At 25.7% G+C, this 20,671-nt stretch overlaps 2 protein-coding genes and 1 long non-coding RNA gene across 5 annotated transcripts in view; 1 reads left to right on the top strand and 2 right to left on the bottom strand.

The window, feature by feature from the left end:
* The window catches only part of LOC107165008 (nose resistant to fluoxetine protein 6-like), an 11,451-nt gene extending 8,591 nt beyond the window's left edge, over window positions 1-2,860 (bottom strand). Inside the window, exons 1-2 of the mRNA XM_015513054.2 lie at window positions 2,623-2,860; window positions 1,527-2,179 (exon numbers count right to left, since the gene is read on the bottom strand). Of these exons, the coding sequence (XP_015368540.2) occupies window positions 1,527-1,809 (283 nt within the window). The 5' untranslated portion in view covers window positions 1,810-2,179; window positions 2,623-2,860. The remainder of the gene's footprint in view (window positions 1-1,526; window positions 2,180-2,622) is intronic.
* On the top strand, window positions 2,804-8,002 carry LOC149054871 (uncharacterized). The gene is made up of 3 exons (XR_016192209.1): window positions 2,804-2,955; window positions 6,718-6,803; window positions 7,875-8,002. It is a non-coding gene; the product is annotated as an uncharacterized LOC149054871 (long non-coding RNA).
* Window positions 6,055-20,671, bottom strand: LOC107172265 (nose resistant to fluoxetine protein 6-like). 3 transcript variants are annotated; one of them, XM_089229885.1, is made up of 12 exons: window positions 14,572-15,351; window positions 13,252-13,469; window positions 12,365-12,585; window positions 11,856-11,941; window positions 11,588-11,772; window positions 11,328-11,482; window positions 9,915-10,083; window positions 9,666-9,859; window positions 7,907-8,238; window positions 6,958-7,085; window positions 6,684-6,801; window positions 6,055-6,415 (listed from the first exon to the last, which is right to left on the bottom strand). In XM_089229885.1, exons 1-12 carry the CDS (start codon window positions 14,783-14,785, stop codon window positions 6,336-6,338), a joined length of 2,100 nt encoding a protein of 699 aa, XP_089086011.1. In that variant the 5' UTR covers window positions 14,786-15,351; the 3' UTR covers window positions 6,055-6,335. The 3 variants fall into 3 exon arrangements, with proteins under 3 accessions (XP_089086011.1, XP_089086009.1, XP_089086010.1); XM_089229884.1 differs by lacking the exon at window positions 13,252-13,469 and adding an exon at window positions 20,614-20,671 and having other exon boundaries at window positions 6,074-6,415; window positions 12,365-12,506; window positions 14,572-14,720; XM_089229883.1 differs by lacking the exon at window positions 13,252-13,469 and having other exon boundaries at window positions 6,058-6,415; window positions 12,365-12,506; window positions 14,572-15,252.

Below are 20,671 nucleotides of genomic sequence, written 5' to 3'. Positions count from 1 at the left end.
ATAAATAAAAATAGAGACAAGGTCATCTTTTAATTAATTAAACATAGCAAAAAGCAATATTGTTCAACTATTAAAGAATATCATGATATTAATGTGAATGTTATCATTATAATTTTTTAGTTTTTTGAATGCCAATTTACAACATGCTTTGTTATTTCATATTTCAAAGCTGGATATTTTTTAAAGTACTTCAATGCATACAATTGAATTTTCAACGAATAAATAATTACGGTAATAAGTATTTAAAGGTTAGATGAGCGGAGCAGTAGACCAACATTTTGCGAGGTAAGTACCTCGGCCTCTGTGCCACTACCTATCATGCTCATTGCTCATTAAGACTAAATATATAGTTATAAGTTCGAACGAGTAGTTAATTTATTATAAGTTGTAACTAATTAATTACTCGTTAGGAATTCAATTTTTATGTATCAAATTACTCCGAAGTCTATTTTGGAATATGAATAATTAAAAATATATGTAATCATCCAAGAAAGTAAAATAACTTGAAAAATAATAACGCTAAAAATTGTAAAAGTATACAACTTTCAAAGTAGGTACACATTTCTTATCAGCAATTTTGTTTAACGACAATAGTTATGTAAAGAGAGTGTTTTCAAAAAAAGTATAACTTTTTAAAATAATTTAATGAGTGTATAGAACATAATATATAGACACTTAAATGGTTCCACCCGTAGGAGTATACATAATATGATGATTTTGATCTATTACTTCTAATAACGAATTAGATGATAGATGAATTGGCTATAGCTATTTGATGAACCTAAAAAAATTATTTTAATAATTTTATCTTAATATGCTTTGTCATACGTGTATTAAATATTATATACGTTTTATTATTTATCATCATAATTCAGTAGGCAATCGGTGTATTATTGGTGTATAGATAGTTGATGATAGTTATCAATTATTTTTATACTTTTAAAGTTTTAACTCAACAATCTATAGGTAATTTATACAATCTCAAGACTTATTGGCATAACTCGTAAGTCATTAAGAAATTTTGAATTTTGGAGCTTGAATCTCACCTTATATTATTTTTTCATGCACAAATTTTTATTTTTGCAGGGCATATAATATAAGCTAACTAAAAACGCCTTTTTCGAATCGAGGACATTTTTCCATCCCTGTAAGACAACACCCCCGCCTATATTTTAGTCAGGGCATTTTTTCTATTAACTCCTCCCTCATATGTATAATAATAAAATGTAAAAACTACTTAGTTCTTTTATACAGTGTTACAATTTCACGAACCGAAATTTTACCAAGATAACTGAACAATTTTTTGGCGGTAACAATCAACAAGAGCACCAACTGAACTTAATAATATGTGAATGTGACTTGGATTGCTTTTGCGGTGGGTTTCCGAAATTACTGACACAATACTAACAAACGTACAAACGCACAATAATTTATACAATATATACCTGATGAATATAGAAAATATGCATGGTACATAATATTTAGATGTATAATTTTAGTTTATTACAGTTATGACGTAGACTCACTTTGTGTTGCCCATAGCCTGAGATCTTTCAGCCCTTCACGATATGCCTGTCCATCCCGCCTGCACGTCGGTCCGCCGTCCGGGACATAACTTTCGAGCGTGTCGTACAGTATTTTCGTGACCCATCGTTGTTGTGGTTGATAAAATTCCGTCTCGCCGGAGACAATCACTACTAAAATTGACACTATAAGCACTGTCACCGACTGCATGGCTGAAGACTCATCGCCGTACGAAATGCACCGAGATAAATAACAATATCGAACAAAAGTCTGCGCACTCGACATTGATCCGCGCGTCGCCAATTATAACGATATGTAACATTATTGTTATTATGAACACAAACATAAACGTCGGCAATGCAGATGCGAGTTATATAGCAAGTCCCGGAAGTTATCTGTTCGAATAATATTACAACACGAGCGCATATCTAAACTGTTATGTATAGCTAGGTATTGCATGGTATTGAATGTCCACACCAGATAAAAGACGAATGGCTGAACTGTTGAAATCATAAATATATCCATATTACCTTATTTTAGAATCTGATTACCGAGTTGATTATCCAATCGTTTTCATGCAATCATGCTGCAGTATAAAAATACTCATACAATGTACATTGTATAATATTTATACCGAATAATATATTCATCGTATCTATAATAATACAGTTTAGTCATTAATCTTTTATTTATTTTATTAATAATGCATTACAATTAGTGGAATATGGAATACCAACCAAACTCTTCTACTATAAACTATAACGAAGAAAAAAAGACATATTAAACAGAATAAAAGATTCACCAACCCGAGGGACTTTGACAAGCTTGCCTTAGTAGTTTCAGTTATAACTTATAATTTGGTAAGTAGGTAGATGGAAAAATTAATCAACCACCTATTATTATTATCAGAAAAAATAAATATTTTTTGCATTATTTTCTGATTTCCTCCGTGTTGGTACCACTACTTTATAGAATAGATGTACAAACGCAAATATGAAATAATATGAAGCATAATTATGGATATAATTTTATGCCATGAAGTACGGTGAAACTTTCAATATACGAATAATAATTATTAATTATATTATTTACAGTTACCTTGGTAAGCTAGGTAGGTACAATCATCTTTTAGTTTATGGCGAGTTTCCACTAAAAGGCGGGTTTCCCCTACACACGTTCGCGGAAATCCTTTGCTGTGATTGGTTGGTTAGGTTACCACATGATTAACAAGGTTATTGTGTTGTTGGACATAGCTGAACATTTTACAAGCACACGGCACATCGCACATGCGTATTGTGGAAACGCGCCTTGCAGAAATTATACTTATGGTATAATATGTGTGTTCTGAATTTTTTTTCCTTAGCTGTAACAAAATATTAATTGATACATAAAGTATCAAAAAATAAGAAGAATGACAAATTCAAGATACACGTACGTACAATTTAAAGAATTATATTTGTGTACTAAAGTAAAAGTTTACCCAAGTGGCGTGCCTATGAGTTATCACCTCCATTCATCATATTTCCTCATAAATCCCTTTATTGGTTTCTTTGATATTACCGCCAAAATTAATTTAAAAATATAATTAGTTATAACAGCCTCCCCCGCCCATTCAAAATTCCTGGGCACACCACTGGTGGGCCCTTATTTTTGTTGGTAAGACCATTTTCTACATTTGAATTTTAACTATACATATAATTTTAATATATAAGACCATAGTTCAAATTTTAAACCTTTGGAAACATAATCATACACGTATAGGTAAGTGTAAATAATTTATTTTTAATGAAATATAGGTTTACCCAATAACTAGATACAATTATTAAATTTGATGTATTTATTGTTTCTAAATTATACATAAGACATAAAAATTCATTATTTTTATTTTTGAAAGAGAAAAGAGACTTCAACGACTAAGGTTATTAGCAGGGTTCGGATTTGAAGGCAATATAATCAATAAAAAAAGGCATTTAATTTATATAAAAAGTCAATTCATAAATAAACTACAAAATAAAAAAGTGAACATTTTTTAAACACTTTCAATTGCACACATTTTGAGAAAAATATAAATTAAAACTTAAAACTGCATGCAAAATAAACTAGTTGGTATTAAAAAAAAACTGACTACCATGTATTTTGATAGGCAGTCTTCAGTTAGGGGTTAAAATATTTTAGCGATAATACGCAAGCTGTGTATAAAATTATAAAATCAACTGAAAAAATTAAACACAAAATAGGCATTTATAAGTCCAAAAGTAAAAAAAGGCATTTATAAGTAAAAAGGCAAAAAAAAATGCAACCATTGTCTAAGAAATTAAATGAAACACATTTTTGTATAAAAATTATTTTTCTATTATAATAAATAAAAGAAAGGCATTTGCCTTCAAATCCGAACCCTAGTTATTAGCCTTGTGTACATATTAAATTGTGTGAATTAAATTATAATAATTAGAATTCAAAAGTTACACAATAGTCTTAAATCCATTATTGATACTTGTGTTATATAATACCTATATAAATAATATAAATTTAAATTAATATTTGATAAATGTGTTTAGAATTTATAAACAAACTGTCAGTCACTAAAACTCAGTCTTAAATAAATTTTATTATCTTCGTTGTTTATAACCATAAATTATTATGAAACCATATATTAAGAACCATGTCTATATTTGATATTGTTCTACTTATAAGTGATGATTGACACTTTAACACTTGAATTAATGTTTTATGTTATAAATTATAATGAAGATACGTAATTGTGTTTTTTTAACCATTATTATAAACGCATGAGTTGTGTAAATTAATTAATTTAGAAACTAAACTTTCATAAATTTTGATCAATGAATAAAATAAAATTTAAAATTTACTTTTCTTCGACACTACCTATAATAATTGATTAAAAAACATGTTTAAATCTAATGTCTACATGTATCTACAATTGTAACTTGTTTTTAATAGCCTTATTAGGTATTACATATTACATAACAAAATTATCCATTACGAGTTATTCATCAATGAACTAAACGTTTTGTATTACACTTTACACATAAATATCAGCATCTACATTCTATGTGTATATAACCGTGATAATATCAACTAATACATTTCAATATTTATAATTTTAATAAAATAATTTAAAACACACGTGTGAAATTAATACACTAAATAGTGATTTACAGACGTTTTTTACAATAATAATAATAATATATTTATAGCAATTAATTTGTTTGTTCTTAATTTTTAAATTAGGTATCAAAATATTTCTTACAATATTATTTGAACAAAATATTTATATTTTTATCTGTAAACACCATTATTGAAAAACGCTGAAAACAAAGTAGAAATTAAACATCATTTCAAATAAATATTGCGTTCCTGACACTAGGTAAATCCCTATTATGTTCTGTAATTATTAATTAATAACCCGATTACATTTTAATTTCGAGTTCAGCACACAAATGGTAGTTTATTTACTTCTTTAAATTAATTAATTTGTGTATTATTACTAGGTATTAGGTATTGTTATTATTTTTTGTTTACTGAATTTTTCTTTTTTGTAGTTCGTACATAAATACTATGCTATATCAATAAAAGAACATAAATTCAATATTTTGCTAATAATCCATAATTATGTATAAACAATCATTAATATTTAGAGGTTATATCTATATAGTTGTCTAACTCCATCAATAGTTGTCTTACTCCGTTTACATTGACGCAGAACAGTTTAATAAATTATTAATTTTAAATTTTTGAGTAACGACAACTTGTAGGCTCAGTACCAAAAGGACTATCTCAAAATATCAAATTATTCAGGAGAGATATTTTCAACTAAGTTCAATTTAAAACTGTAAATTATATAATATATATAATATATATATATATATTTTCATACTGAATGATTTTTCATAATATCTAACAATGTACCTACAATGTGGTACCGCGTTAACACAATCAAAACCAAAAAGTAAAACATTTCCGATTAGAACCAAAATGTCCTTAAAAAGAACCATTTGGATGTTAATATATTTTTTATTCACTTAGAAACTTTTTTTTCTGAATTAAATATATGTTTTTACTAAGATTTTCATAACCTCAAAATTATAAATAATGCGATACTGGCTTTTCATTTAAATTGATAGATATTTACAATATCATGGACAGGGGGTTAAGGGTTTAACCAATACCACCCCCCCCCTCCTTACTGCGAAATTTTTTCAGATCATGTAACTACTGTATAATTAAGTCCGTCCGATTTTCCATAAGGAATGCCAAATTTGTCATATTCTTACGTCTCACCTGTGAGTTTGAAGTTATATTATAATTTATAATGTTTATTGTAAAAAATTTGTAAAATTTCAAAGTTAATTATTATTAAAATAACGTGTGTTTTATACTTACCTGCATTATAGCTGCGTTTATACAATTTAAAAATACTGAAGAAAAAAATTGTTTGATCCACATTTATAATGTGTAGTATAATTTTTAATTTTTAATTAAGTAATCTTATAATAGTTAAACAGCCTATACGTTTAATTTCAACATTTTGTAATTCTAAACAACTTTGTGAAGGTATTATAAAATTACAAATTATAATAATCATAAACATTTATATTTAATTAAAATAAATAATTATCGATATTAAAAATTTAAAAATATAGTTATTTAAAAAGCATTTAATTTTATATTAGGTAGTTTATTTAATATATATTAAGTATAGTATTTATTTTGGAAAAAATAATAAAAATATAGGTAGGAAAGAGAGGCTTCAATTGAGACTTAATTAATGTAATTAAAATTACATCTCATTATCTAGACCGAAGTGTTCTAAGAGTTATCTTCCTGGGAACTGTAGAATCTGTCTTTGTTTTACTATTAAAAATTATTTCTGAAAAACAAAAAATCCATAATATAAACGAAAAATATTGGTGAAATATTTAAGACAACAGTACATCATTCATGATTGATGGATATACAGGTATTGAGGTATGTATAGCTGTATAGGTTAGGTATATACTGTAACTGTATAAGGTATTTATGTACCAAATTAATAAGTACGAGCTACTACGTTATATTATTAAGATAAATATATTATAATAATAAAAAAATTGTATGTTAGTACTACATGAATAATAATTTAAAATGTATTATTTTACTTGGACTGATGACGATGACCAATTTTTTTAATAGCACATCAAATGGCGATTCAATTAAAGTATACAACAAAAAAGCAAGTATGAATCCAAACACAGTATCTCCGATTCCTAACCATAACTGTAAGAATACAATTTATAAATAGATATAAGCTTAAAAATATCAATATTTGCGCAAGCATTAATACAAAAATTGTACTTAAAATTAAAATATTAAGCACAAACAAAATAAAAATTAATTTACGAAAATATTTTATCTACTCATTTTATTACTTACCAAAATGCTATCATTAAAGTATGTTGGTGATCTCATCGATGCTACTTGTAGTAATTGTATTGATAGCCCTCCCAAATAAGCTCCATATGTTAATTTACTTAATGGTATAAATATACGTAACCACAAACCTATAATAACATTTTAAAATACACTTAAATTGATGATATGTATTATATATATTTCATTGAGTATAACAATAATGATTCTAATAAAATAATTTGTGTTTTTTTATAAAAGTAACGAATTCTCAGTACTTTTCGAAATAATTGAAAAAAAAACAAAAAAAAATCAACGTTAGGTAAACGGGAATTTTTACGCGAAACCCAAAGTTTGATAAAATCGATATTGTTTTGGCGTAACTTATACTAAACATTTGTAAATATTAGCATTTTCTATTTGCATTATTTAAAAAATAATATGTTAACTCTTTTTGATCTATTTATAAACATTTTCTATTATTTTTTAATTTTTTTTTCAACTAAATATTTTTCCCTTGGTCATAAAACTTAAATATTTAATGCAAGATCAGATGTTATTATAAATATTCAAAAATATTTAAGATACATAGTCAAGATTAATTCTTTCATAAGTAGGTAAGTGTTTTAAATTCAAATTATGACAAAATTTCAACAATTTACCAATAATTTTATTAGCTAAGGATTTAAAATAATATCATAAAATGATAAATAATAATATAGGTTGATTGACCTATCCTTGTGGATACCTGACTATCCTAATTCATATTAAACAGTTAAATTAAAATTTAACACTTTCATATAAGATTGACTTACTGCTTGATTAAGAAGTACATTCAATACAAGCTACTATATACAAGTACATTAGAATAGCCATCTACACTTCCTTTCTTTTTTATAGATAAAAATGTAAAAGCATAATAAAAAAAAATTAATTTACAGATACTAAGCAACTAAACATTTTAATAGTTTACCTTTAAAAAAACCATTTATGGCGGATATTATTATAAACATGGAGACAATAGTAGCAAACAACATTCGGTACACAAACGTATATAAAACGCTTAGCCATAAATTGTATTCGTGGATGTAAAACACTTGGATGGTCATTAGAAACAATGGATAGATTGTAATGAGTATCGTTATTAAAGTTTTCGAATACGGAAAACGAAACTTTGGTTTATCAAGCTTCAAGTACCGGTAAACATACGCCGCAAATATACCCACGAAGTACGGTGTTGATCTTGTGTGACTCGGCACATATAGCATTGTGTAACTTTGGTGATCAGGTAGATAGTTTAAGATCCTGAAAAATGGAAAAATACAATATTATAATATGAAGGATATAAATTATGAAAATGAAGATACATAAAGAGGAAGGCACACCCGCATGTGTTGTCTCCGTCTTCAAGTGCATAACATTGCAAATTCTACGCTCAGTAGATCGCGTTTAGCTCCGTTAGTTTAAAATTTAGAGTGAGTTGACCTCTTATAAAAATTAACAGCAACATTATTATGGAAGGCTTCTCGTATGCTTTTTATTATATTTTAATTTTAAAGCGAAAGAGTATTTTAAAATATATAAACAATTTACAATTTTAAAATACACATTATTTGCTTTAAAATAAAAATATATAATAAAAAAACTTACGAAAAGCCTTCTATAATAATGTTAGGTACCTTTAATTTTTATAAGAGGTCAACTCACTCTAAATTTTAAACTAACGGAGCTAAACGTAATCTGCTGAACGTAAAATTTGCTATGTTTATGCACTTGTAAGACAAAGGCAACACATGCGGGTATAGCGACATAGCGTCCTCTTAAGTTATAAGTTATAACCTTATAACTTAGAAGTCTGTAACGTTATAAAAACGTTCATGTTTCTAAAATATTTAAAAAAATAAATTAATTTTCACACAAAATAATAGGTATTAATAATGATACTATTTTTTATTTTTCAATAATAAGACTCAATTAGATGGGTAACTATTTAATCTAAATAAGAATTCAATGCACTTTTAAGCCAACGATTCGATGAATATGAAACCATAATAACGGCGTAACGTTAATGCGTTGATCGTACTGATCGAACAGGTAAGTTAAGTATCATAATTTTACAATTTAAATATTTAAAATTTTTTTCTATTAATTTAACAATTTTTTTAAGGCGATGAAACCAATTTAGATAAAAAAATTTTACTTGTTTTTATTTACCACAGATAGTAAAATTATTTATTTTTTAGAAAAAATATGTGCACCTGGCAGGCATCAAATATTGGAGGAGATGATAATCCACAAAGCTTATAGGAACAATAAAAATAAAATTCATTATAATACAATTGTACTTATAAAAGACAAAAATTAAAAAATTAACTTCTTAGATCAAGAACTGTTAAGGAAACGTATTACGCATCACAATAAAAATTCACAATTCGCGGTCTACAAAAGGTAAGATTATTTGTTGTTTAACATAGGTTAACCTATATTTACATACCTCGATATTAGTAGCGAAACATTTTAATATCTTATCATTGTTTTCCATTATACCTAGAATTTTTGACCGATAATACACTTTATATCTTTAAAAGTGAAGGACTAATCTATTTCAATTTTCAATTCCATTTTTTAATTGGAAATAATTACAATTTATAAATAATCAATTAATATTTGTCGTAAAAATAGTGATTTAATTTATTTTATATCAGAATAAAAATATATTGGCAATTACTTACGAAATATAACTTAAAATTGTCGGATAAAATTGATGAGTGTATACGACAAAAGCCGGGATTATACACGACAGAAATATCGTAGCCCACATTAAGTAGACTCCATAATTTTGGTACTTCCACACCAAATACACAAGTATAATACCGGCGATGAACAATTGCATGTCACACGCCAAATACCACGATTGAATTATACACTGGAAGTTGTTAGGTCATTAAAAAAAAAAAAAAAACTATAAAAAATGTACTAACTGGATGGTCCGCATGTACGTAGTTATTTATGAACAGAAAATTGCTCCACCAACTATTTTGACAGTTTACTGATTCTTGAATTGCTATTTTTTTCCATAATGGACCATCAGCCAAGTGTAATAAAACAAATGTATGAAAAGCTATCATTAACCCATATACAGGCATTAGTCTGAAAAATATATGGATTCAAAATAATTATAATTTACAAGCATCCTTGGTCTCAACTGAAAATTAAGTATTTAAAGGAGTATTATCTTAAATAAAACGGTTTATACAGGTAGGTTCACTTTAGTGAATAGGAAAATTATAATTTAATCTTGAAATGTAATTGATGACAGTAGGAAACACATTAGGGATATAAAATAGGGCTGGCGGTATTCGAAATTCTGATACCGGTATCTGGTATTTGTTTACTATCGGTAACTACGGTATTATCGGTTATACGGTAATTACCGAAAATACCGAGGTGCGGACTACTTTGTTTCTTTTCTCTCTCAATAATCCCGCCTGTCTCTAAATGATGTCCATTAGTTTATAGGTTAGGTCCGGAGCGGACGGGAGGGGGACACGGCTTCAATAACAAATTATAGTCGGCTATCTAGCTGTCTATGATTTTTTCATTATAATAATACAATAAGTATTATGGCATTATGCCATTATAGTTATCAGATTACATAAAAATAATGAAAAATAAATGTAGGTAGGTATTGTATTTTCGGTAATTTTGGTAATTACCGCACCTCGGTATTTTTAGTAATTACCGCACCTCGGTATTTTCGGTAATTACATAGGTACGATATTTTCAGTAATTACCGCAACTCGGTATTTTCGGTAATTACATAGGTACGGTATTTAGGTAATTATCGCACCTCGATATTTTCGGTATTACCGTGGCACGGTATTTTCGGTAACAACGGTAATTACCAAAGCACGGTATACCGGTATTCTGAAATACCGGATACCGAAATTTTTTAAATACCGGTATACCGAAAATACCGCCAGCCCTAATATAAAATAATGTAATGATGAAAATTGTTTATGGTTAATGTGTATGGTTTTATGGAAATCTACTCGTGTATAAGTCAATTAAACGATGATATATCCTATTATAATACTATACTTAAATAAATGTCAAACCACCTACTTCTTTGCTTTCAATGAAAACCCAACAATTTTAATTAATAAAAAACTTAAACCATTTAAAAATAAATATAAAATACCTATTCAAATTTCGAACATCAATAGTACAATATATTTTGTTTTTATTTTATAATTCAACACGTAAAGTTTACACCCAATTTGTAATTTATAACTTTATTCATTAATACAATGCATTTGTTTAACACATTTGAAGTATTATTATTAATATGAAATAAAAATGTTATTATACTTTTATATGTATCTTAGTCTTACCTCAACCATCTCCATAGCAAGAGTAATGGTATATTTATGATTTTTGTGTTGACTAGTTCATCATAGAGAAAATAAAAAGTTAGGAAGCCACTGATGACAAAAAAGAAATCGACAACCAATGATCCATTGCGGATCATAGCATATGATAAATTTACCTATAGAAATATCCGAGTGTCATTATAGTGAACATAAATAATTTATTGTATTTGTTAGTAATTAATTATATGAATATGGTAATTATATATTATGCATGTATATACTTCGTCAAGATTTTTAGGGTTTTGTAGTGGCTGACCAGTACTGTACAACATTCTTTGTCCAATTATGATTAGAACGCATGCATGAGTCTTTAAAATGTCAATACAAGATAGATTCTCGGTTTTATTGCTTGCCAAAAATAAACGTTTTATGTTACCCGGAAATGAGAATGCGTTGAAAAATGATTCTAAAAATATTATGTAAGTCATCTATTGAATAACTAAGTACAATTTATTATTTTTGTAACTTCAAATTACGTTAGGTACTCACTGTAATCATATTGATTTTCTTCCTTATTGTATACGTCGCATAATGATCCGATGATAGTCAATAATAAAATAAGCAACATGAATCCCCTATTAAATAAAAAAAATACAAAATATAATGTATAATATTTTCTATTTAAATATCATTATTAATTAAAAAGTTATTTTATAACTTCATTGTATATAAATTATTTGAGTTGAGTTACATTTCAATGGAGAATTCTAAATTTAATTCAATATCAATAAAAAAATAACAGTTAGCTTAATTTTATCATCATTTACATTTTTGTATTAGTTTCTGTTTTACCAATTGTCAAAACTATTGAGTTAAATTAATTTCGTAGTGTTTGAGAAAATTAAGTAAATACTGATATTTTTAATTTTTGATGTTATTATGTAATTTAAAAATAGCATTATATTAGGAAATTAAGCTAGAATATATCTGCTGTTTATATATTTTTAAACATAATTAAATTATATATATATATATATATTTTTTTTAATATGTCTTACCAAAATATTCGATATCCCAATAACTTAGGAGGTTGGAGTTCCTGTTGAGTAGTACAATAAAGTGAATCCACAGTAACAGTGGTCGTAAGTTGATGTTTATGAAATGTAGAAATTATTTTAGGTGATAATGTTGTCTGTATATCTGAATGTGAACATGATGAAGGTATACAGAGTGCTGTATTGATTTCGTTATATTGTATTTTTATCAAACTGGAATTATTCTAAATAGGATATAAACGTACCTATTAAGCTAATAACATGGGCAGTAGAAAATCAAGACTATTGGTAGTTAAAAGTTATCCTTCTTTATTCAAAAGTTGGTAAATTACGAAATTTATGATTGAATTAATAAAATCTTATTTATTAATTTATAAAAAAGCTATTTTTTTTAGTTTTAAGTAGAATAATTTTGATTATACCTAGTTGAATCATTTTTATTAGATTTCAGTAGCTCAATGATATATTTTGTAATTTAACATATACGTATAAGTACTTATGTATATAATGGTATAATTATTATAGTAGCATTTTTATTTGAAGAAAAATTTGTAATAGCATGTGATGTACTGACACATTTTAATATATTAAATAATAAACAAATATTTAAAGAATTAAAATTTTTAATATTGTTTTATTAATTCGGGTATTAACAATCAACATAATAATTAGCTGATACTAAGTGAATATCATATTATCATACCAATGTATAAATTACATAAGAAATTATAAATACCTAGGTAATATTAAGATTGTGTGTACTAAATATTACGTGATAAAATTATTATAATATTAAATGTAATATAAGTTTGAATAAATATTACATAATTTTAATTATTTCAGCTTTCGCGAACATAATACTATACAGTTGGAATCTATACATGGATAACTAACCTTTGCATAGAGTTTGTTGGATTTAGATTAGGTGTTATGTTGTAATAATTCGGATACAATTTTGCAGTAGGTAAGAAACGAATACTTATAATACAATATTGAGGACTTAATTTCAACCCGGTAGTAACAGTTTTTAAACATCCATCGAAATTTCCAAAGTCAAGAGATCTCCCAGCTAAGATCCTCGTAGGAAATTTAGATGATGCGTCATACACTGAAAAAAGAAATATTTTTTATAATATTTTTAAAATTTCATTCTGATTAATATAAATAAAAAAAAAGATAAAAATGTTTAAACGAATAACAGAACAATAATAAAATTACAGTGTTTGTTATGACAGAAACCTAAGAGAGCATAAAAAAATTATTGTGCCAAACTGACAATCAAATTAGGCTTTTAGGCTTCGACTAATCACCATAAAGTGCCACACGAAAAATTAACAGTTACCACATACCGTTGACAGTTCGGTCAACATTTTGTTGACTTTATTTCATATACCTAACATAAATGGAAATCAATAGGAACACTCATTGAAACAACTCATTACATAAATACTAATCTTTTGCTATAAAAATTAAAAATTGTTTTACTATTTTAATGTAGTTTTATTTCTACCATCCACTAATTACTACACAAGTATACAACTCTATATGAATTATCTAATAATCTTTACAATTGTGTAAACAACTTCTGTTTCGTGAATATTGAACGATATATCAAGTTCTAATAAAAGAAAAATATAGAAGCTATAGTATTCTCACCATTTCGTCTATGGAAATCCAATATATATTATATTTTATTATTTAAATTATATTTTCTCCCTTCACATAATAATAAAATACCTGTATAATAATTTACTCAAACGTTTTATTCGAGTAACTATCGATTATAGGTCAACATACAAATTATTGGCCCATACTTAATTGTCCGGAGACCGGAATTATTATATGTTTTAATTTTGCATTATATATTATGTATATACTATATGGGCACAACAATCATTTTACCATATAAGACTCAACGCGTAGGTACTTAAGCACACATAATAATTATCAACCAAATATAATCAATAATTAACGTATATGAACTCAATATTTAATAATATTATAAAAAAGAGGAATTACCTGTAAAATTTAAAAATTATATCATTGGTTACTATAGCTGTTATAGTTTCTTTGGGGGAATGTTATATAAACTACATATTTATTTTCAAAAATATAATTCTTTTTCTTCTTTAGCTTAATATTTTAAAACGTAAATTAATTGTATAGCGTACATTGAATACTATTAAAACAAAACTTATAAATAAGCTCACTTTGGGTCGCCCACAGTTTAAAGTCTCTCAATCCTTCTCGATACTCCAGTCCATGACGTTTGCACACTGTCCCTCCATCAGGTGTGTATTCGTCCAAAGCGTCTGACAAAATTTTTTCAACCCATAGCTGAGACTGAATATTTGATTGACTGGAAACAGCCAACAAAGACGTCATCAAGAATATTTCCAACATAATAATATTACTGTCCGTCATATCATATTATCGCACACACGATGCCCATAAGTAAGTACTCATACTGAACTCATCTATAACTGCGTTTTGTTCAAAACAATACAATTGCATAAAATAGTCAAGGAAAACGGCATTGCACACGATCGAGTTTAACGGAATTTTCCAATAAAAATGCCCTCACTGTTTCATAATGTTTTCAGTCAAAGCTTAACGGTATACAATTATCTTGGCGTAACAGTTATAACAATATTTTTATACATGTTACAGAAAGTATAATATGATGAATTGTTCCATATATTACATGAAAAAGAAATTGATTGCCTAGTGTGGATTATTAGTTCAGATCTAGACATCTATCGGAGTAAGTACGATAAATACGATAAATACAGAAGTGTATATAATAAAATTAATATTTTTATTGACATTTAAATATGTGATGGTAGGTACGTTAAGTATTTTTATAATAAATGGTTTAGGTAGTAAAGCTACTAAATACATAATTTAAGATTTGTATTTTTATGTTTAATAAATACTAAATAGGTTAGGTAACTAATAATCTCAACAAAATTTTTTTAAATTTCCTTAAGTAAACAAAACAAAAACATTACAATAAATCTAAAAATAAAAGTCTTATAAGATAAGATATTAATGTTACATTCTAACCAGTTTCTTACAGTCATAAGTCATAACTAAGGAGCATGAGACAATATTCTGATTATAATATGGCAATGAACAAAATAAATTCAGCGCACGTAATTGCAAAGAGCAAATATTCATAATAATAATACATAATTTTTGAGTTCTTAAATCATGTAAATAAATAAATATCCATGCCACTCCTTAATCGATTAAGTATAATTTATACAACAATAAAATGTTGAATACTAAATGTACCTATTATTTCGCACTACGATAACCAATATAGAACAATTATTATCATAATAAAATTATGATGTTATTAAAATATATTATTTTCTTTTTAATATTATTGTTATCAACTATTATAATATGATATATTCTTACAATTATTCCAGAAATCATAATAAATCATTAACTTTAAAGTTTAAACATACATTTAAGTTCTTCCAGTAGGAGGGTTCTTTATTCTAAGAAACATGATTTTTTCTTTACTTCATTTTTCATCACATTCACTTATTGTTCTAATATAATATATCTGTAACATATTTTGTAAATATGTAATAACAAAAATGTTTATTTAAAAAAAAACTTTAAACTCAAATTATGTTTACAAAGACGGGTTACCAAAATGTACAATAATGTTAATAATTGAACTATAGACACGTATAAGTAATTAATATTAAGTCAATGAACTTTAAATGGAATTGTATAAATTGGGCTAACAAATAACAAATGGCCAGCGGTAATGTTTTAATCATAATTATAATCAATATGAATGCAATAAAACCAGTTTATAATATAGGTCCTATAATATTAATATCATTTTTAAATGTATTCTAATATTTACAAAATAAAGTCTTACATTTATAACTAAAAATAACTTAAACGTATAGTTTTAGGTTAAGTTTTTTTTTACCAATTCAAATTTACATAAAATTAATATCAATAAAATAACTATTAAACGTTATCATTTTATAACTTTCAAAAAATAATATAAATCTACCTATATAATATTAATGTACATGCAGCTTACCTATTATCTATAATATATAAATTATAATATAGATTCTATATTATAATTTTGAATTTTAACTATGAACATGATCTATTTAACTATTATTTACAATTATTTTTTACGTTATTTGCATGTTTAATTATTTTTATTTTCTGAATATTTTTGAAACGATATTTAATAATTATAATTTTTAAATGATAATTTATATAATCATGTGTACGATGTACTCATTAATATTCATATTTGATACTGTATTTTAACAATGGATACAATTACAATAATAATATCATGTAATTCATTATTTATTAAGTCTCAAAATAAGAACATATTGTAAACATTATTTATTATTTAATTATAGTTTATTGAAAAGAGTTTGTGTAATATTTGATATTACACTCGCCTGTAAGTCGTAGGAAGATGATTGCAATCGAAAAACTAGTCATTGCAAAATATTTTTGAATGAATTTATATATGTATATTGTATAATTTATATATATATATATATATATATATATATATATATATATATATATATGTATAAGTTCTACATTTACTCATAATATGTACTAGATAATAACTAACCATATGCAGTGAAGGATAAATAAATGTTTAACATTAGTGAACACGAGTGTTAATTTATACTAGCAATAATTATTATTCTTTAATAATATTCACTTGGATAAAATACTTATCATACAGCCGATATTTTCGTAATGAATTCATTAAATCAATTTTATATAATAAATGGAAATTGTATATTTTTTAGTGTAATTTAAAGTAGATACTATAAATATTAAATTTTCACTTAAATTGATTTTTTTTAATAGTCTACTAAAGTCCAACAATTTATTTTATAGATATTTGAAGTAGATTTGGAAAACATTTTATAGTTTTAGTTATTTTATTGTAATTTAATATTAATATACAATGTGTTCCGGGGCGAAGTGACCAGCCGCCGTCATACGAAAGTAGACCTAAAATGATGCAAAAATAACCTTTAAAGTGGGGGTCTAACTCTTTTATTAATTGTTAAGTTATTGGTAAATTTAAGTTTTTTTAAACCAAACCAAACCTACCACGGATTTTTTTATGTTTCTCCGAAACTTTTCAACATTTTAACATAATTTTGTTTTTATTTTAAAGCTATTTAATTATCCTATCAACCAATATACGCAATTAAACCAGAATTATGTAAATTATTATTATTAAATTGAATAAAATTTTTTTATCAAAAGTTGGATTTTTAAAAATAAATCCCGTATTACTCAAAATAATTCAATATTTAGTATGGGTTTTTTTGTATGTACATTATTCTACTGAATAATACCTAGAATACCTCATAAGTTTGATTTTCATATCTTTCATAATCAAAGAGTTATACGCAGCTAAACATTACACGTCTTTTGTGATTTTAATTATTGGCAATTTGTAATTTTACTAAACATCAAGTCTAAATTAGACATAAACTCACTAGAGATGATATAAATAATTTAATAAGTCAGTTTTTTTTAAGACAAATTGGAAATAATGTAGTTTAATAATAAAAATAAATAACAAGGAAATAAATGCTACGTTTATTTAATTACCAATTAATAAGATTTTCAAAGTGTTCCCCACCTGACTGAAAACAAGCTTGAGCTCTAAATTAAATGATATTATATCATTGTATACGAAAAACGATTCTGAGCGAAGACGGTTTATCTGTCTAGAATATATTATAGAATATTCAAAATTTTCAAATCTTAGATTTAAAAAAAAAAAATTATGAATTTCTAGTTTAAAATAATTACGAATTTTCGTGATTTTTACACATGTTGTCAAAATTCAAACTTTGAATGCTTGTAAAAAAAAAATGGTGCCTATGTTTTTCTTTTATTTTTCAACTGCTATTGTAAAAATATGTTAGGAGCCTTGTATTAAATTTTCAAATCTTAGATATAAAAGGAAAATTTTTTATGAGTTTCTAGCTTAAAATAATTTGTGAATTTTCGTGATTTTTACATAATATGTTGTCAAAACTCAAACTTTGAATGCTTATAAAAAAAAATTGTGACTATGTATTTCTTTTAGTTTGCAACTACTATTGTAAAAATATGTTAGAAGCCTTGTATTAAATTTTCAAGCTTTTCTACCGAACACATACATTTTTATTTATAGATACGATATTTATAGAAAAAAAAAACTAAAAAAGTTGAAAAATTAAAATGTCAGTAAACAGCTCAAAACAAATCTAAATATTTTGAAAATTTTATCAAATATATAAAATGTCTATATAAACATTCAGTGAAAATTTCAAGTATATGCGGTCATTTTTTTTTAGTGTTACACCAAAATAAAGAAATCGCTAAAAGTGAAAATCCAATGTTGTAAAAATTTAAATTTCAAATGCTCATAAAAATGTAATTTGAATTTCCGGTGGACTTTTTATTTGTGATAAAGATTGAAAAACTTTTAAGGAATCTTGTATTAAATTTTCAAATTTTAGATTTGAAAAGAAAATTTTTTATGAATTTCTAGCTTAAAATATTTTGTGAATTTTTGTAATTCTTACGTATTTTGTCAAAATTAAAACTTTGAATGCTTATAAAAAAAATTGTGACTATGAATTTCTTTTATTTTTCAACTTCTATTGTAACAATATGTTAAGAGCCTTGTATTTAATTTTCAAGCTTTTCTGCATAACAAATAAATTTTTATCGATATTAATTTAAAAACAAAAACTAATAATGATCGAAATTTAAAAATTGCATGGTGGATAGAATATACCTATATAAACATTCGGTGAAAATTTCATGTATCTATGGTTATTTGTTTTAAAGTTACATCAAAAACCAAAATCGATTTTGTCGAAAAATGAATGTGCTTAAAATTTACCGTTTTCCCCGTAATTTTTAGTTTGTTTTTCTCGATTATTTAAAAAAGTATTAAGAATTTTTGCTTTTGACCCCCAAAGTACCAACTAGATTCACTTTCTGATCGAACGAGGTACTGAAGTCAAAAATCGAAGCATTTTTACTGCCCCAAAACGTGATGACAGACACAAAAAAAAAAAAACACACACATCATGGTAAAGTCAATACATTCATCCGCTCCGCTCAGAAACTAAAATAATAATAATAATAAATACTTATTATATTATTATATGTTTTTGTCATGTATTTTATTTTTTTAAATATGGTCACCCTAGTATTTAGTACAACATTGTTCGATGCCTCAGATTTATTTCGACTACACACCACGCGTACTCCTTGTTGAGTTATTAATCATATATTCGCATATAGCTTGTGTATTTTAAAATTATAATATAGGTACATAGGTACTAACATAACCGATAATTAATGTTGCCCGTGTTAAATGGTAATTTAAACCGTTTCAAATAAGATATTCAGAGCACCTTGTAAAATTAAATGCATACACATTCCGTTCAAGATGATGAACGGGCGCGCACCATAATATATAATATCATATCATATAGTCTCCTTGGGGAGTCCCGGCCAGGCAAACTGTATCAGATATCCCTATCGTGTACTTGACATGGTTATAGTCAAAGATATTTTATTGTTTACACTATCCTTCATACATTTACTTCTGAAAGGTCATAGCATAACTATTGAACGACTATATGTTGCACTGTTGGTATAAGTGGTATATATATTATTATATGTAGACATAATCTACATATTATTATGTGCCATGAGCCAAAAGATATTGTATATAATAATATTAGGTATAGGAAATCGAATAATATTTTATCAACGTCAATCGCGCCAGTTTTTGCTTGAATTCATAACCACGATATGCTATTATAAAATATTAAAATGCAAATTAGTCATATCGACTTACATGCCATAATGTATCTAAGGTTAATAAATATAATAATTTAATTCTGTACTAAAACAATACTAGGTATTTCCTAATAATATTATAATTTCCTGCTTTTACAATATTCATTATAATTTAATATGATAAATAATTGATAATTAATGTATTGTTACTTCTAAAATAGCAAATGTCTATATATAATTTTTAGTGTACCTAATTAAAGAGTAGTGGTATTAAAAGAAAACTCCCATTCGGATGGAAGTGGAAGTATTTACTTATATAAGTCGCGTGTAGATAACAATAAAAACATTTAAAAAACTAAAAATATCAACAATAATTTATTACGAAACGTGTTTTATTCAAACAAACTTACTCTGGTTGCTGGTTGTTGTGAACAAAATGTTGTAGCACGTTGGCAATTAATAATGACG

This window comes from Diuraphis noxia, unplaced genomic scaffold (assembly GCF_037042655.1).
Source record: "Diuraphis noxia isolate RWA-SAM2 unplaced genomic scaffold, SU_Dnox_SAM2 contig0005, whole genome shotgun sequence".
NCBI lineage: Eukaryota > Metazoa > Arthropoda > Insecta > Hemiptera > Aphididae > Diuraphis > Diuraphis noxia.
The sequence above is the reverse complement of the archived record's forward strand: the minus strand, read 5'-3'. Positions and strand labels throughout refer to the sequence as shown.